The 19,419-nt window shown below is 35.5% G+C and overlaps 1 protein-coding gene across 1 annotated transcript; it reads right to left on the minus strand.

Annotated features, from left to right (window-relative positions):
• Positions 1-3,027: 3,027 nt before the first annotated feature.
• LOC145770191 (fibrinogen-like protein A) lies at positions 3,028-13,795 on the minus strand. The gene is made up of 7 exons (XM_082581779.1): positions 13,566-13,795; positions 11,093-11,203; positions 9,212-9,351; positions 7,116-7,212; positions 6,275-6,371; positions 5,882-5,949; positions 3,028-4,808 (listed from the first exon to the last, which is right to left on the minus strand). The coding sequence occupies exons 1-7, from the start codon at positions 13,747-13,749 to the stop codon at positions 4,561-4,563; spliced, it is 945 nt and encodes a 314-aa protein (XP_082437905.1). The 5' UTR covers positions 13,750-13,795; the 3' UTR covers positions 3,028-4,560.
• Positions 13,796-19,419: the final 5,624 nt, after the last annotated feature.

A 19,419-nucleotide genomic window follows, 5' to 3' on the forward strand; every position in this document is an offset into this window, starting at 1 on the left:
GTATATTTTTCACCCAACTCCACAGCCCTGCTTACAACCACAGTGAACCCGCAGCATCAGGTTAAAACAGGCCGTTTGTATTTACATGTATGAGCATGTATGAAGTAAACTGTTATTACTATTATTGTTAATTAGTACAAAAAGCTGTTTTATTAAATTTTACGTCATTCCTAATATTGCTACTGGATCTCCAAGAAAGATGAAAATAATAAAAGCGTTCTTGGTCGTGGTTGTTGTGATTATTTGTTTGCAAGTTGTCGAGGCCACACCTGAAGTTACTTGTTCCAATGGATTTCTAGCACTAGTTGCAACGTTCATCTGATGAAATTGAAAGTAAAAGCAACAATAAACAGGATGGTTTATTGCTTCACTGACGTTTTGCGCACCATGACAATGCGCATCCTCAGAGCGAATAACATACGTACAAAATAAAATTTCACAAGGTTATATACTGCAGTGCGATTGAAGGCAAGGAAAAATATAAAAATATAAAAAAGACACACAATAGTTTAAAGATTGGCCAATGATGTGTGAGCAGTTACTTTCCACGTTAAATTACGTAAACACTTCCAAACAAAAACCATAAGTTTTTACTTAATTTAATTACGTAATTTTTTTCTTGAAAGTATTTTTGGTCTTGTGACGCATTAAAAATGAACTTTTTGAAACTCACATCTTAACAAGTGTTACTTTGCAACAGCAAAGCACACTGAAGAGATGTGATGTGCAAGCTTCCTTAGCTGTAATAAAGTGTATCACTGTATCAGTTCTAATTAAAAGTTACGAGACTGCTTCTCACATATTCATTTGAAATTCAATTTTAATCGATATTCGTTTTAATCACAGCCACGACAGAAGATCTTACTTTGCATAAATTAGACAACAAAGAAAGTATTTTGAGCGTTGTTTTAGCAAGAGAAATTTTAAAGAGTAGCTACTATTGAGTGTAGACTGTTATCAAATGTTGATTTTTTTTTAATTCTGCCGCTTTTTATACAGCTATAGCAGGTGTAGGCTTATATTCTATAACAAAATGCTCAAGAAAAGCAACATCATCGTTCAAAATAAACAACAAACTTCTATGATCTGCAAAATGCAACGCACATTCAATAGTCGTGCATATCGCTTATCTGACGACTTATTAAGGAAAAGAAGGAAATATTATTCCTGCATCTAAATCGTCAAATTGTTTCAAAGTGACATCATTTAACACAACTCTTCTATTTATTCTTTGATATCAGTTAATAATATTGGACGCCACTTAAAATTTGAAACGACGCACAATGGCGTTGCGACGGACAGTATGAGAATCATTGGATTAAACTATTAAAAAGGTCTGCATTTAGCTACACAGCCGGTACTGTTCTTGATAACAACTGCCAACTAGGCCTACTAAACGAATTGTGCATACTGTGCATCGAAGACACGTTGGGAATGACTAAAACATAGTTAACCAACAATTAGAAAGTCATATTTCAACATTGTAATTTCGTTGTGACTAGTCGTGAGAGGACTTGTGCAGTGGAAACCCATTTTTACAAACTTTATGCTAAAAAGTCGAATTACAGTTGACAACGGTTCAACTATGCATCAGCTTTAGCGGTTTTCCACCGGTTTAGGTTTAAATCGTGTTAACACATTTACTTCGCTCCAGTTTGAGGTTTAGCAAGCGCGCTAATATAGACTACGGTTCGCTCCAAGTCCTGTTTAGACATTATCCAGCTTAATGCATTTTTTCAACCTCATTCCGCAAGTAACTCTGCGTCAGCTGAATAAATCTCACTGGAATGGGTGTGGTTCAGTTTAAAACTTTTACGTTAGAAGTCGACTTGAAATTACATGATTAAAATTTTAAGTAAATAACTGCGCTTAAAAGTGACCATGAATCGAGAAAAGTTTGATTTTGGTTTGCTTTTATGTCTTTGTCTTCAATGGTTCAGTTTCGATTCGACACTACATCTAAGTTTTATGATAAAACTGTAGTCTATTTGGTTGGTTGGTTTTGAATCATTATCTTCGGACTGACAAACCCTTGATAGCTGATGGAAGTTTCATACTTGTAGAGGTTTTTGACGCAGGGCCGGTTATCGATATTGACAGAGTGAAATTTTCCGATTGTCCAAGTGTTATTTCCGGTGAATCATTCCATTCATTTGGTGCCGCTACATGGAGATCAGTCATTGAAATGCGTTGCTCAAGCGCACACCCCGAGAGGCGCCACTTGGTCTTGAAGCTTCTTTGTTCACAAAGTCACTCCCCAACCAGTTGAGCTATCGGGGCGGACCTCAGTATTAGGCTGTTTGCCACATTACAATACATTACATAACTTGCCGGTAAAGTTTTTTCCAAAATGAAAATAAACTCTTAAATAAAGCAACATTATCTCGACTCGTTTATAAACAAATGCTTGAAATCCCGCCATTTAAATAAAATGAATTCCTGAATTAATGTTAAAAAAAAGGATTAAAATTCCTAGATTTCCGGGGCTCTCAGTCCAATAGTTTTCTTGTAGTTTAATATGACATAGGTCAAATTCCCACTCAAGTCAGTGAAGTCCACAATTCCCATCCACACTGATGGTCACAAACAAAAGTGAAACTCGAGTATGGCATCTTCCATTTTTGTTCGATCGGGGTCTTTATGACTTAACAAATCCTCACATCCCTTAATTAATCTAATATCACGTCAGTTCCTCTTAGTAATTTTTATCGATGAGTCTATGTTTTGGACTTGCAGGGCTGTTACTCCGTCAGCCTCCGCATTTATCCGGCCCTGTACACCAATAACTAGGGTGGATTTTAGCACCTTGTTTTAATTTTTTGTAGCTTCAAACAGTTTCCTAAACAAGCTACACTTGTTTTAAGTCATGTTCAAGAGATTTATATTGTAACTTTTTCTTGCATTTTTTAATTGTTTTTTTTTCTAAGAATTGTGCACAAACGAAAAGCAATGAAGAAAATGTTTTGTTTTGAATTTTACAAAATCAAGCTGGGATAAGTTTACATTAGGATCATATGCTTGCGCTAAATAAAGACTTAATAGCAATCGCAGAAATATCTCAATCAAAATATTTTTTTAGCCGTTTTTCAACGCAGAACGATCAGATGCATCAAAAGTGCATGTGGTTAAACTAAATGAACAAAGAGGCTAATGCGGTTTGAAATGCTCGTGCATAGATGCAACACTTTACCACTACATTCCTTCAAAACAGCTGCAATTTTCTCATTTGTTACTGCAACAAAACTCGACAACCAGTTGATCTGATCACGATTTTTACCAACACAAGCTAAGACACCACTTTAACTCAATTTGGTTAATACTTGAAAAAGAATAAGTGGCTGTTCGGGTTTACTATATTTCAGAATAACAACATTTAAATCAACTAACATGTCCGCATCATATCACGAAATTGTGCTGACAGTTTTAACCAGAGCTTTTAAAATACTTGATCCTCAGTATTAGGATATAACACTTTGATATTTAAAAAAATTAAGCAAAATCTAATTTTCTGCAAGAAGCTACTAATATATCTATTATAAATAACAGGGTTAAACACTGTAAACAGTTTAACTCAATCGAATGCCTTTGATAACAATCAAGATACTTCCACTGCTGTCTCTTTCAAAAAACTAGTATCTAGGCCTGTTAGGCCTACTTGTTTGTAATTGCGATGCTTTTTTATGTAAAACCTACGAGCTAACTGCGAAACCAGAAAACAACAAAATTGCGTTATTGCATGCAATTGTTTATACACACAAAAAAAAATTTCAGCAAACATGTACAACCATTTGTTCCTCAGTATTTAAATCAATGGGTCACAAAATTTTTAAAAGGCTTTGAATGCGGCTGTTTTCATGCAGTGACATACAGTCCACGTTTAAATTAACACTTAAACTGTTTATTGATTTGACAGCGAATAGTATAAAACAGGAGTGTGCCAACTTGCCGCACTGTCCAGATAAATACTTATAACCGGATGGACCGGGGGGCACACTTTGTCAGAAATTATTGTGACGTCATATGTTCATTGCGACAAATGTTCATGCAGCCACCTCAAGTTTTCCAGTCATTCACTCCAGGAAGGTAAGTCAATTAAGCTACCTCCCTGAACTGGCAGTCAGCAGAAAAAATGACTGCATTGAATTCACATTCATCAACTCTATAAAAATACAAACGTTTATTGTTTTTGAAGCGAAAATCAAAACTGTCGCGGCTTAAACGGCCGAATGACCCACACTTTGTTTGAAAGTAGATCTTTTAGTGGATCAAGGTTTCCACAACTTTGATGTAGAAAATATACCGTTGCATGATGGTAATACAATGTTGCATGATGGTAATGTAAAGTCGATTGTTAATTAATGTTACAATGATAATATACATATCAATGACCATGCGGTACGGCGTCGTTGATGATTTTAAAGCTGTTTGCGTTCCACAAAAAATGCTTTTTGGGCCACATGGATCACAAAGTTCAGAATTAGAAAAACACTTAAAGAAAACTTTAAACTCTTTTTTTTTGGCAGATTTGTGGAGATTAACAAATTTGTTCTTTGAATTGAATCAAATTCGCTGGATCTTCATTTCTGCCTTTTTCATCGAATAGCTGTCTCCCTTCCAATGATACCAATTGATTCCTTTATAACCACTCGTACGCCCTCCATTGATGTATTCTCCGTTCAAGTTTGAATTAGAACAAGCACCATACCACCACGCTCCACGACGTTCAACGGCACAATTGCTCCCCGACGCATCATTATCATTGTCTTTTGTGGTGAATGGCCGATTATTGTTGTGGGCCAATGAATTCCCTTCAATAATTATCATAAAAGTGATTTACGTCACAATGCTATTTTCTTACGCAAACAACTTGCCTTGTCAGTAAATATTCAATTCATGTTCAAAAGCCCTCCACTGCTATAACCTATTTGAAAATATTTGAATTATTATTGAGAGAGATTAAATTTCGTTTTCAACATCATTTTGTATTATGATTGTGATTCTGATTCATTCTGATTATGCATTGTATGCAATTTTAATAGTACCCGGTCTGTAACCAAAGTTTAATAGTACCCGGTCTGTAACCAAAGTAACCAGCACAATTTTAATAGTACCCGGTCTGTAACCAAAGCGTTTGTTCCGTAAACATTCCATTGTAAAAATGAACAAACGACTTTTAAGGTTTCAAACTTTTAGAATTAGATTAAGCTTGAAAGTTGGATGGGTGTATTGTTTTATATATTTTGCTTAACTATTCACGCAATCGTTTTGTGTCTGCTTAATAATCTTGATAATAATCCACTGATTAGCGTAATAAAATTGACAGATGTTCAGGACAAAGCTCCTTTCCAAGATATTCATTTTTTACATGTAGCCAAGTGTTCGTTTGATAGTGTGTATGTTTGCATCATAGCCGATGCGGCCTTTGATGAACTAGATGCTCAGTTCGTAATTATTGTAGATACGTAAGCTACCATTTCATTTGATAGTAAGTAAGCGAAATAGATCTTAGTCAAAATCAATTTGAAATCGAAAAACACTTTTTTAAGGTGGCGCCAAGATCAAAATTTTACAAATTTATTTTATGCAAGTAGCTAGGTTTATACCCTTTCCAACGTAGAAGTAAAATTTCCAAATAATTAATGAAAATATCTATACCCTCTGGCCTCTATGTGATGTTGATGTTCGCCCTTCGTTTCCAAGGATGGATTGGATAATGTGATTTTATTCGATTATTTGAAGACGAATGAATGAATTGCCAAATTGCCAAAAAAACGGTCCTTGTCGTTACAGTATTTATGTTTAGTTTAGATGCAATCCAACTTTTTTCAAATGAAAACTTTTTTTTGTTCAAAACGATTAGTTCAACAAGTCCTTAACCCACCTTCTGTTCCACTATAACTTCCAATATTCAATCGATAATTGGATGTGGCGTCTCCCACAGTCATGGTGCTGAAAAATATTTAACGTCTGATAAACCGTTAATATTTGGGGTATACAATGAAAAAAGAAATGATAGGCCTATGTATCACAAGATACGTTGCAATTGCATTGAAATGGTATAGAAACAATACGTAAACCAACAGCCGGTTCAAAAACTCATTAACTAACTTGTAGGCGCCTAAACGAAGTTTAGTTGAATTGTTCGATGCATAAAATTTGTTAGCGGTTGTAGTTTTGGTTGTAATTATTTGCATTAAGATTGCATTAAGATTTCATTTGAAACAGCCAGGCTATACATTGAACAAACAATATGTAATGAAAATTAAATACTCGCCTGTACTCAGCATAGGCAGTGTTTCCTTCCCAGTCTTCAAGATTAATGCGAAGTTTATATGAACCAGAACTGGTAATGGCATGGAGATTATCTAAACCTGAAAATACCAAAAACTCAAAATACATGACAAATCAAAGTATAAATCATAAAATATAACTGCAGATAGTGCTATACCACTTCGACGTCAAAGTCTCATCTATGCAGTGTTGCCGGGTATAAAGTTCTGTCAATTTGGAAAAATCTGAAAGTCGTTGAGTTCATAGGAAAACAAACTTGGGTTAAAAAAGTCTAAATTTCTGTAGAAGGAAAAGGTAGACAACACTTGTTTTAAAAAATCGCGACAAAATCGGAATGATAAAAACTAAATACCTTTATTTTTAGAGATCATTTTGCAATTTGTGAAAAACACATCACTCAGTGAAGATTGATACATTTTGCTTGCGACAAAAATTGTAAAACATGTTTATTAAAATTTATTTTACACTTTTACAATTCACAAAAACAGTGGATAAGATATTGAATAATAAGAACATCTACAGGGAGTTACGAGGCTTTTTTAACTGCCGATTTTGTTTTAAACTATTGCAATTTTTCTATGTTGTCCAGGTAAGCCACATACCAAGCTACAGTAGCCGCACCAATAGGGTTCTGTGAAGATTTTGCACTACTTTGGCACTCGTGTTGCTTTTTGAGAAAACAAGTTTGCAGCCAAACATTACAAGGGTATTGATGCTTGACGAATGTGCTTGTCAACGCTGGTTTCGAAAGGTTGTGCTGTGCAAATACTTTATTCTCTTGCCAAATGATTGCTGCTTCAAGCCACCACAAAGTTTTGGCCTACCCAACCAGAATTCGCCACTTTTGTTTCCAAATCCTGTTTGATATTCCGACCAGTCCAAATAAAAATCAACTTCTCCAGAGTTTCTTCTTTGAAACACCTGAAATAGTGGAGATGGGAGCACTTGTCAATTGATCAGGTGTTTTATTTAATTGCTCAAACAACAAGCATGTTTTCAGCAAGACAAAACTAGATTTGAAAATACTGGGAACCTTTCGGCTTTCGGGTATGCCTAAATAGAGTAAACCGCTTAACAGAGTAAATTGATTTGGTGGAATTTCAAAAAACGGGATATAGAGGCAGTGCTTATTAATAAACAATTGATGATTCCATAAGTATTAGACATGTTATGTACACGTTTTGCCAAGATGCAACAATGTATTTTGACCTGGCTATCTAGGCTTAATATAGATGCAGAATTAAAGTATTGTCGGAATAAAAAGAATTTTATATGCTTTGTTGAATTATGTTTATAATAAGTCATGTAAAAATGGAATTTTTGATATTAGTTTGAAATATTAAACAACAAAATAGCCAAGGCATAAAACTCATTTTTTTCAAATTTTAAAAATTTGATTTCAATACATACTGTAAAAAATGATTCTTGATTGTAACGTTAATTAACTGAAGCACTCAAACACAACCAAGATATAAATCGAACGTTTTTGTTGCAGTACTATGCTTTTGTAGAAACGAAATATTTCATCTACTCATGAAGAAACAACAGTTAGAAATTTCTTTTGTTTGGCAAATGATATTTTGACTAGAACTGTACACCTCAACATTAGACACAAAGAGAGCAAATTGAAGCTAAACAACTTCAACAAAAACGGCTCATAAACATGGTCTGAAAAAAACAGCATAAAATTGATTCAATTCAATTAGAAAATACATGAAAAGAAAGACTACAGTAATTCCAAACACATTATTTTTTCTTTAAAAGGAAATTATTACGTTCGAGATGATGAGATTCAAGTACCATCATTTAAAATTCAGAATTGCTTCTTTACAATATTGTTTATACACGTCATACCAAAACAAAGAAATTTCAATCACTGTATTATATTGGACATGAGTCTTAGATCAGTGCATTAATAGAAAACAAGACCTTTAGCATAAGCTGGTTTGGGAATAGTTTATCAAACTTATGCGGCCTATCTAACATAGCATGTAGCATCGCATGTGATCCAAATACAACGTTTGCTCCGTACCATGCAACAACTACTGAGCATACAATAAGCGTCTACAACAGTGGTTCCCAACCGGGGAGGAATTCCTCCCTAGGGAGGAATTTCATGAGTTCAGGGGAGGAATTTCAGTTATTGCCCGTTCGTGTGCAAGAGCTACCTTTAATAAGTTAATAACTGATTATTTGCTAATAAATTTCATACAAATATTACCCTAAAAGTGTTTCCAGAAAGCGTTATAATCCATTATTTTAGTGTAATTTTGCAAAAATTTTCCGGGGGAGCATGCCCCCGGACCCCCCTAGAATACTCGTGCCTTTGGCACGCTCTAACCCCCCACCAGTTTTATTGCTTCCCTTGCTCAACCCACCAGGATACGCCACTGCACATGAGGTAGCGATGTCTTTAATCAAACACTTTGTCGTTCTCTTTGATCCATCAAATATTTGCCCCCCCCAAAAAAACATTTCTAGCTACGCCACTGGCCAAACACCCCACTAAAAAACCTTCACATACCTTGGGTTCCGCTCGCGCAGAATGAGGATGATCGACACGATGGTTTTGAGAAGCCAAACCGAAAACTGGCTTATCCGGTAATTTTTATAGACCGCCGGCTGTGCGGTCCCTGATCCCGTTTTTACTTCCGATCGGAATGAGGAAGGAGTTTTAGAACCCTAACATAATGGTGTCTATTACAATCTGGGGGAATTGTAGAGAAACCATTTTAGTTAAAATTCTAGGGTTTCTAAAATTTAGGACTCCCTTTTTTGTTTTTAGTAATATGGGGAGGAATGAATAATTCCAAAATAGGCAAAGGGAGGAACGCAACAAAAAAGGTTGGGAACCACTGGTCTACAAGGTAAAGCAAAGAATCAAAAATTGACTGACATAAAACATGAAAGTTTAACTTACCAACCAACTGCCATCACCAGATTCTAAATCGCAGTATACGTCAAGAATTTTTCCTTTTATGAAAATTGGATAAATTCCACTAGTGCTTTGTCCTTGTTTGGCAACATCATTGCAGTCACTTCTTTGAAAGAGTTTTATTTCTGATAAAATTAAAACACATTCAACAAGAAACAAAAAATTTAAGAAATCACTTGGGTAATTCTTTAATGGTTGGTAATATTTTAACTCCGAATTTATTTTAAACAGAAAGTCAACAAATGTTTTCTTTATCACAAAGTAAATAAATAATTTACGATGTTTTTTCTGCTCATGATGGCAGAGCAAAGTGTTGATTGGGCGGAAGGTAGTTTTAAGATATGCTCAGTTGCTCACTGGTTCTAATTTTGTTGCGAATTTTGTAATTTGAAGCAAAACAAGAAGAAAGAAAGTGATAGATTTTTTTAAAAGCTTATTCGGTCTTTTATGTACCCATGGTACAAACTATTCGATGACGTATTTATAGAATGTTTGCTTCAGATCTTGCGATTCATAAGAAGGGAAGAGAACAATTTAACAAACTCACCAAGGAGGCAAAACCTTGAAAAGTTGCCTGAATAGTAAATCATGTAGGCTGTACGTCTGTAGTTCGCATGGCCACAAAGGCCAAAAAACAAACAACAACAAATAAAACAAAAACAAAGAGAAGCACACATGTGGTAATGAATGACAGCCTAATGAAAAGTGTTGTAGATTGAATTTGCTAGTTCCTGTATTGATTTGGATGAGCAGTCATCACAATAATAATAGGATGAAGAAAGAAAACTGGACATAAAAGAAACCCATCCTCAGGCAAAAGCCTGTTTCCATGTGGCCCAGGAAAGCAAGGTGTTGAGCTCTTTCTATGGTCAGATTGCACATCACAGAGTAGTCTACGACGATTGAGGTTCGAGATCCAGTTTAAGTTATTGTTTCTTGTCCTGGTGGGTAGTGGAATGGATGAGCCAGTAGATAAGATGATGATGTTCTGATGGCGTTGATAAAGCTCTCATCCCCTTTTACTATTAGCTGAGGTTTTGCAACGTTTGATCAACGCAAAAACATCTTTTCTCATCAAGGCCTCAAATGTAGTTATACCACAAGAGATTTGAAACTCACTGATGTTGATGTGACGAGGCAGTCCATATAAAATACGAAACGAATTGTTATACGCCACGCGAAGACGATGAATATTAGAACATAAAATTTCACTCCATAGTTGGCTTCTGTACATGTGCATACAATACGACCGAAATAAGACATTTTTTACCAGTTGAGAATACATTGAAAATCTAGCTCTTAATTTATTTGCAGAGCAATAAAAGAAACGAACTTGTCTAGTGATATCAAAATCACCAAGCAAGTCGCTTTTTAGATGCACATCTAAGTACTTAACTCGGTCAACAAAATTAAATTTGTAACTATGTTTCATAAAGAACACATCAATGAATAACTTTTTCCAAAAATAACAGCTATTTGTTATCATAGTTTATTCTTGCGTGTTGAAAGAAGTTTGACATTTCGGATTCACCACTAAATATTAACCCTACTTCAGTTTTGAAATATATTTGCGGAAAAAGTATGGATCGAGCAGTGCTATTATGATGTAATATATTGAAACAATGTGCTTCCTCAGTTAACTAGCTGTGTTATGCGCTATCCTTAGAGTACGTTTTATAGCCAATAATCGTGATCTTGAAATGTATCAACTTTGCATGCTGCTTTTAAACCCCATCGATGAAAATATACTTGGAAAAAGGCTTTTCCAAAACGTTTTGGTCAATATGAATATCGCGATAGATCAAAAATATAAAACTAAAACATTACAGCATTGAATTTCTGAATAACGCAATGGTCTTTTTGTACCTGCATAATTTTCTAATTTCTGTTCCAGTGCAGACAATTTGTTCTGCAGCCTCTCCAACTCAGAGCTGGGGTCATCAGCTTGTCCTTTTTCACCTTTCATACCTTGATCACCTGTATTGGTAAAAAATGCAGTCGGCTTTTTTATATTTTTAGTGAGACTATACGTTTTTAAACGTAGCATTATCACATCAACATTAGCAGAAAAACGTTTTATGATGCTGTAAGCAAAATCGGCGAATATTTACCATATACCTACAACGGTCACTGACTTACTTTAAAAAGCATTAGACCTACTAACGACTAGTGTAGATCATCACCAAACACAAGCCCTAATTTTGTTGAATGTTTGCTTATTTATTACCAAATAAACAAGGTTTTGCAAAAGTTTAAGTTTATGTCCAGTTGTGACCAAATAAATAGTTAAAATCATGCTGACAATGTATGTTTGGTTTTGGCCACTGCTTCCACTTTGACGGATTTTATCCCGAAATCGGGATTTTTCAACGCTTCGAAGGATAAAAAAGGGAAATGAAGATAGGAAGGATTTTTTAAGGATTTTTAACCATTTTACAAGGAAATTTTGTCTTAAAAAGGAAATTGTTGTTTTTAGCAATTTTAAAGAAAAACTTTTTAATGTTCTCTTTCAAAAATTCTAACAACGACTGGAATAACGATGATCAGCTGGTTTCCGTCGTCCCTCGTAATTCCGGAACCCCTCTTACTCTCTTTCCCATCCTCACCTTTGTCGCTTGATTTTTTTCTCGCCATTTTGGGAATTGGACGTGATTGCAGACTGCAGTGAGTGAGTTAGTTTTCAGTTCTTTTAGTTAAAATTAGGTAATCCGTTGATTTACAGTTGAAGTTGAGTAGCAATGACAAAGTTCACTGAGGTTCGACTTTCGACGTAGAGTTAGGTATGATAAGCTTAGACTAGAGATATCCTTCCGGTTTATAAAAGTTAGTTTTTGCCTATGCTAACCGAATATGGTATCATAATAATAGAGGCTAGGCTATGTAGTGTGTATACAACATGTATAGTGTACACAGTCAGACTGAGTTAGTATCATGAATAGGCCTAGTATCCTTGAGTTTTTCGTCAGTCTCAGATGATTGTGAAGACGTTACTGACAAGGAGAAAAAAGAGATAACCTAGCCAATAGTGTTAAGTTAGCGGCTTAGCGCATCAAGGAAAACTAAACACAAAAATAAATTTGTTAATGGATGGATAATTCGTTGAAACTGGACATTTACCACCTGTACATTTTCGCTGTTAGGGATAGGTTAGGAGTCCGGGTAGGAAATATGAGATTGGTAATTGGTAGGCCTAAATGATGTCCAGGACCAGGTGGTAAATGTCCCAGAACCGACTAACTGACAAGCAGTTTTTTGGATGGACAGTGAACAAAGGAAATAAACCATGTTATTGTAAAATATATGCTGCTTTTGTGCAGCCTACTGTTCTAATAAAACAACGTTGCTTCGACATACCGGTGCTACTGAATAAAATTGAGATTACAATGGCTTTAACTGAGATTGTAATAACTTTAAAGTTGTATTAGCACCTTTTTTAACCTAAATAACGTCAAAAATAACCTCGCTTATGAAGGAAATTTTGAAAGATTTCCGACTGAGAAAAAAGGGATTTTTCAGGACAAAAAAGGAAATTGAAGAGGATTTATCAGTTGTCAGAAGTGGAAGCACTGGTTTTGGCCACAAAACTTTAATGTGACACGCCATTTCACGTGATTTGGTGCAATCAGAGGTGATCAAACTGATCAAACTGCCGTTCCTTTTTAAAAGAATTCAGCACAAACTGCATGCGACTGAATATATCAACGCAAACAGTAATCAGTGACTACTTAAATTGTCTCTTTACACTTTAAATGTGATGGATTAAGTTGGCATTACTTTGCAAATAGGCTAAACCATTTTTTGAATCAAAAGTGACAAACATGTGGCAAGTGACATGACAAACACTTGTGTCTCTTTCTAAAAGAGGCACACCTGCTTGTCATGCTTAATTGGAAATCTGACACAAACATATACAACTCCGACTCCTCGGTTTATAACTGGCCGACTCCTGACAAGCTAAAATCCCTGATCTCCGACTTCACAGCCCTGATTTTTAGTTCCAAAATTTTATTAGATGTATTTTTTTCACATATTTACCTAAACCGCATCGTTTTTATCGAATTGCGTTGCATTGACGTATATACAACATGTTATGTTAGTTTTATGAGAAATAAGTAAAAGTGCTGCGTCTCTTGCGTGCCGGAAGTTTCTTGAGGCAATGCTACTTCTTAAAAACGTCGATCAGTGCAGGCTTACCACTCACAGGTATTCAAACAAGCTGATTGAATGGCTACAGAAAGTGTGCCAACTCGATGACAATAAATTTCAGTGAAGGAAAAGTCTCAGCAAACCACGGTTAGCGTTTAATAAGTTACACACGTCAAATAACAAACAATCAAACCTTTGACTCCCTGCAAACCCGTCGCACCCCTCTTGCCAGGGGGGCCAGGCAAACCCCTTTCACTGACGTCATCAATATTAGGAGTAGCACCACAAGAACAACACGTCATTTCACGTGAGGTGTCCGCAATCGACCATGACATGGCGAAAATACTCACGATGACTAAGATTACTGCTTTGTCCATGTTTGTTTTCAAATCAAAGTAACAAAAACAATAAAATTCAAATCCTGCTTTTGCTCCTGCCGTACAATTATAACTGTTAAAAATATTGCTGTTATCGTCTGATTCAGTAAAGACTATTTATTGCTCATATGAAAAAAATACAAAAAAAAACTCTAATTGAGTTTTGGCAGGAATGAAAAAAAAAATTGTTCACAGATATCTTAAAAGTGGCGTTTAGGCCTAAAAACATCTTTCAAAGTGATTTTGGTCATCTGCCACCTGTACTGAGGTGAAGTGAAATGAAGCGAAATGAAGTGAAATGAAGTGAAATGAAGTGAAATGAAGTGAAATGAAGTGAAATGAAGTGAAATGAAGTGAAATGTGCATCTGAAGTGAAATGAACTGAAGTGAAATGTGCATCTATAGCTCAGTCAGCCATGGATATTGACAACGACCGTATATCTATAGATACACATTTCACTTGTTTCATAATGACAAGTAGGCGATTGCCATCACTCTCTGTCCTGGCAATAGTAGCAACCACTACTTTTTCACATACATTAGGCTAATTTACTACTCCTGGACATGACCTATCATGACGGATCTTGCCATTAAACTTTTCACAGCGTCTATAAAGTAATTTTATGATACAACATATAACATAATTAAAAAAAATTCCCTGTAAATATTTCCATGGAAAATCTGACGACGTTGTACGAAAATTTATTTACGGCCCGAAAGTAAGGCCTATTATATACATGTTAGGCTACCGTCAGGGACTTTGATCTGGAGTGGATCTTTACATGTAGCCTATTTACACAAAAACAATATAAGCCTACAGAAATATTCATGCACTATAAGAAAGAGCAAAAAGCCTGTGAAAGTTTCGAAATGGACTTTAAGTGGATATGGTTACGTTTATTTTATTTGTTTAGCACAATACAACATTTGGATCTAAAATTTCGTGAATCAACTTTTCAATCTTCCTTTAAATTTACCAATGATCCAAATTGATGCGCACGGCGATCAATACTAATCAAATAAATGGAGAATAGGCTACCGCACTAAATTGATAAATTCAAGTGTATTGCAAAGCTTTCGTCACACAATTGTGGCTTCTTTAGTGCCTACATATCTATTTTATCAAAGAAGGTTTAAAGTTCTACTTTTGTAAGAATGATAGGTGTGCTAGAAAAGTCATACTTGTAATTGTGTGACAAAAGCTGTACAATACCCTTGAATCAATTTAATGTGGTAGCTTATTCTCTATTTTATAACTTGAGTTATTCTTTTTATGAAAATTTATTTAAACTTAAAAAATATTTAAATAAAATTTCAGCTTGTTTTAAGGTAGAAAAATTTTCCCACGACCGAACAGTTTCCTCCACGCGAAGTTCTCTCAACTATTCTTCCTGCTGTCTTCAGAATAGCTGCCCCAAACAGCGAGAAAACGAAGTCATTACATAACGTACGTGTTAGCAAAAAGTGCCTCATAATAACGTTTCCCTGCACTACAGATACAGATCAATTAATTAAGTTTACCAGGAAAGTTACGCCAGACTTTAACATTTACAAGCAATTTCTCACTTTGCGCTCCATTCCCGTCACATCAAAAGGAATATGCATGTTTCGTAAATTTCGTTCAAGTCTTGTAGAAGCACGTTCTTCAAAGCTGTGTTGAATTGCAGCAGATGGGTTTCTGTTTTTTTCGTTAGACGTTTTCCTCATGATTAACGTGCTTTGAAGTATGCTGGAAGTATTCCTGACCAATGCCGAGGTCACACAGATAAACACTATAGTTACTGAATTGCTAAATTGGATCATTGTCATTGGGGCCCCCAAAGCATATTCCGCACAGGGCCCGAAATACCATAAGACCGGCACTGGTGCCGACTGTCTAGGTCTGCGTATAGAGGTGCTACAGTTAGAAAATGTTACGAAACGCTGAAGTATACAGTGCCGGCAAAATCATTGCATCTCTTGAGACCCCAATATCCCTGGCTACAGCAATCAAAGAATCTCCATTCTCTAACAAAGTCAAGGCACGAGGTTTTTCTTCCATTTACTTCTTCTTTCGACCCAGTTTAGTTTTTGAAAATTTTTTTGCAAGACCTCGAAACTTTGAGAAAATGAAAAATACTGTGCGATTTCACCGACCTTACTACTCACGAAGCTGGAAAGCAACATTAGGCACGCAGAACAATGGCTTTACGGTGAAGTGTTGCCAGAGAGTAGCTAATGATGTAACTATAAGCGTTTTTCTGACGCAATGCTTTTGGCGGGAACAATAAGCTAAGAACTTGTGCAGATTTTAGATGTAAATCTTTTTTTGGTGACTGAATGTAAAGATTTTTTTGCCGGCAATGTAGTACAAAAATTTGTTAGTGGGCATGCTGTTTGATGTGTATGAAAATAAATAAATTTTTCGTAAGAGTTAGTGATAACAAGTGGAGAAAAGCAAATGATTCACAATGCCTTGAATATAATGAATATAAAACTCAACCAAAATAGATCAGGTCAATGATGTGTTGTCGAAGTAAAGGAAGGCTTATTGGTGCTAAAAATTACGTTAAGGTAGGTTTTGAAGCGTTTTCACTTGTTAAAAAAATGCTACCCACCAATTATTGCAAACAACTGACAACATCAACTAACTTTTTTATGACAAACAACCTCATTTTAGTCAGTTCATTGCCAAAGGTGATGCGTTTAGTAGAATCAATTCATTGCCAACAACACCTATGATTATGAATATGTTTATTAACTTTTTCACTTAAAGTGATGCGTTTAGTGCTCTCAATAACCAAGCATTTTCAACGAAAGGTAATTATCATGACGTACATACAGTAGAAGAAATTGTGCTACGGATTTCCTTGGAGCATGGTGGTATGGGGATTGTTCTAATTCTAACCTAAATGATCAATATGTCAATGGCGGACGTGGAAGTGCTTGGTAGGTACTGATTTGGAATGAATGGAAAGGAAAAAGATATTCAATCAAGACGACAAAAATGAAACTTCAACGGATGTGATGGAACAATTTAAGTTAAAACTCTCTGAGATACAATGCAACAATTTTATCTTGTTCTTGGCAAATCTACAAACTAATCATGCTTTTGTATATTTTGACAATTGCCAAGCTTCCCAGTCATCGTGTTATGTACTTTTTATAAGGAGAGGGAGCGTAGCCAATCAATAGTACCAACATCAAAGACAATGGATAGGCTTTTACAATGATAGTACAATTTTTAGATATATGGTAAATGGAACCCTACATAATTAATTCTGTCCGTTGTACCTAGCACAATCAAAAGGAAATAGTATAATACTTCGTCATCTCTTTATCTGACATTTAATTCACCCTAAAAGCTTTCTTATCAGTTTGGGAATGCTATTGTTTGAGCAATAAACATGATGGCAATTCCTGTGGTTTTTAATTTTTTTTCCCTATGATGCATTCGAAAATATTTTTGGTCTGGTGACGCATTAAAAATAAACTTTTTGAAACTCATATATCAACAAGTGTTGCTTTGCAACAGCAAAGCACACTGAAGGGATATGATGTGCAAGCTTCCTGAGCTATAATAAAGTGTATCAGATCTTATTAGAAGTTGCGAGACTGCTACTCACATAATCTTTTGAGATACAATTCTAATCGATATTTCGTTTCAATCACAGCCACGACAGAAGATCTTACTTTGCATAAATTAGACAACAAAGAAAGTATTTTGAGCGTTGTTTTAGCCAGAGAAATTTTAGAGAGTAGCTATTATTGAGTGTAGTTTGTTATCAAACGTTGAATTTTTTCAAATCTGCTGCCTTTTAAACAGCTAGCAGGTGTATATTCTATAACAAAATACTCATGAAAAAGCCACATCATCGTTCAAAAAAACAACAAACTTCTATGATCTGCAAAATGCAACCCACACTCTATAGTCCTGCATGTCGCTTATCTGGCGTCTTATTAAGGAAAAGAGGGAACTATTATTCCTGCATCTTAATCGTCAAAGTGATGTCATTTAACACAACTCTTTTAGTTTTTCTTTAATATCAGTTAATAATATTGGACGCCCATTAAAATTTGAAACGACCCACAAGGGCGTTGCGACGCGCAATATGAGAATTACCGGATTAAACTATTGAAAAGGTTTTTTTATTTAGCTACACAGCCGGTACTGTTCTTGATAACAACTGTCAACTAGTTACTAGACCTTCTCAACCAATTGTGCATACTGTGCATTGAAGACGCGTTGGGAACGCTTAACCCTGTCTTAATACGAGCTGTTTTCGTACGCGGAAAGCACGTCATGGGCTATCTTAGTATCTTACCCCGTGCTAATTAATCGCTAATAACGGGAGCTATGAAAATCACAGAGCCAAAATATTTTACAAGTTAATAGCCATGTGTATCGTACGTATAGAAATTAAATTTTTACCCAACAAATTTATAGAAATAAATTTTTTTGAGATGAAAAAACGTCAGAAATCGGTTTTTATTCTAATTTCTCGAAAATAGCTTCGAAATTGAAATTTTTGAATTATAACATAGACTCATAGAGTAATGCTAAACGAAACAAAAAATTACTTTTGCTCATAAATATAAGCCATTTTTAGGCGTTTTTACATTTCAAAGTAAGGTCCCGTTTGAGCGCTATCTGCCTTAATGCTTTTTTTCAAGCTCATTCCGCGAGTAACTCTGAATCAGCTGAATAAATCTCACTGGAGTGGGTGTGGTTCAGTTTAAGACTTTAACGTTAAAAGTCGACTTAAAATTTTAAGTAAATAAAAAGTGGCCATGAATCGTAAATAAAAAGCGCTTAAAAGTGACCATGAATCGAGAAAAGATGACTTTGGTTCGCTTTTACGTCTTTGTCTTCAATGGTTCACTTTCGATTCGACACTACATCTATGCTCTGTTGATAAGACTGTAGTCTATCTGGTTGGTTTTGAATCTTTATCCTCGGGCTAACAAAGCCTTGATAGGTTATTCCTGGTAGTTTCGCATACTTGAAGAGGCTTTTGACGCAGGGCCAGTTACCGAAATTGACAGAGTGAAGTTTTTGATTGTTGAAGTGTTGTTGCCGGGGAATTATTCTATTCATTCGATGCCGCTCAATGGAGAGCAGTTATTGAAATGCGTTGCTCAACCGTACACCACGAGAGTCGCCATTTGGTCTTGAAGCTTCTTCGTTCACGAAGTCACGCGCTATTCAGTTGTGCTATCGCGACAGACCTCAGTATTACGCTATTTGCCACATTACAATACATTACATAACTTGCCGGTAAAATTTTTTTTTCCGAAATGAAAATAAACCTTTAAATAAATCAACGTTGTCTCGTCTCGTTTATGAACAAATGCTTGAAATTCATTTAAATAAAATAAATTCCTAAAACAAGATTTTAAAAAATGGATTAAAATTCCTAAATTTCACGGGCTCTCAACCCAATAGTTTTTCTTGTAGTTTAATATCACACAGGTCGGATTCCCACTCACGTCGGTGAAGTCCAGAATTCCCAACAAGTTAGAAGTTCGACTCCCGCTTAAGACACATGGAAATCCACCACTGATGGTCACAAACAAAGGTGAAACTCGAGTATGGCATCTTCTATTTTCGTTCGATCCGGGCCTTTATGACTTAACAAATTCTCATATCCTTTAATTAATCTAATATCACGTCAGTTCCTCTTAGTAATT

This window comes from Aplidium turbinatum, chromosome 5 (genome assembly GCF_918807975.1).
Source record: "Aplidium turbinatum chromosome 5, kaAplTurb1.1, whole genome shotgun sequence".
Taxonomy (NCBI): Eukaryota; Metazoa; Chordata; class Ascidiacea; order Aplousobranchia; family Polyclinidae; genus Aplidium; species Aplidium turbinatum.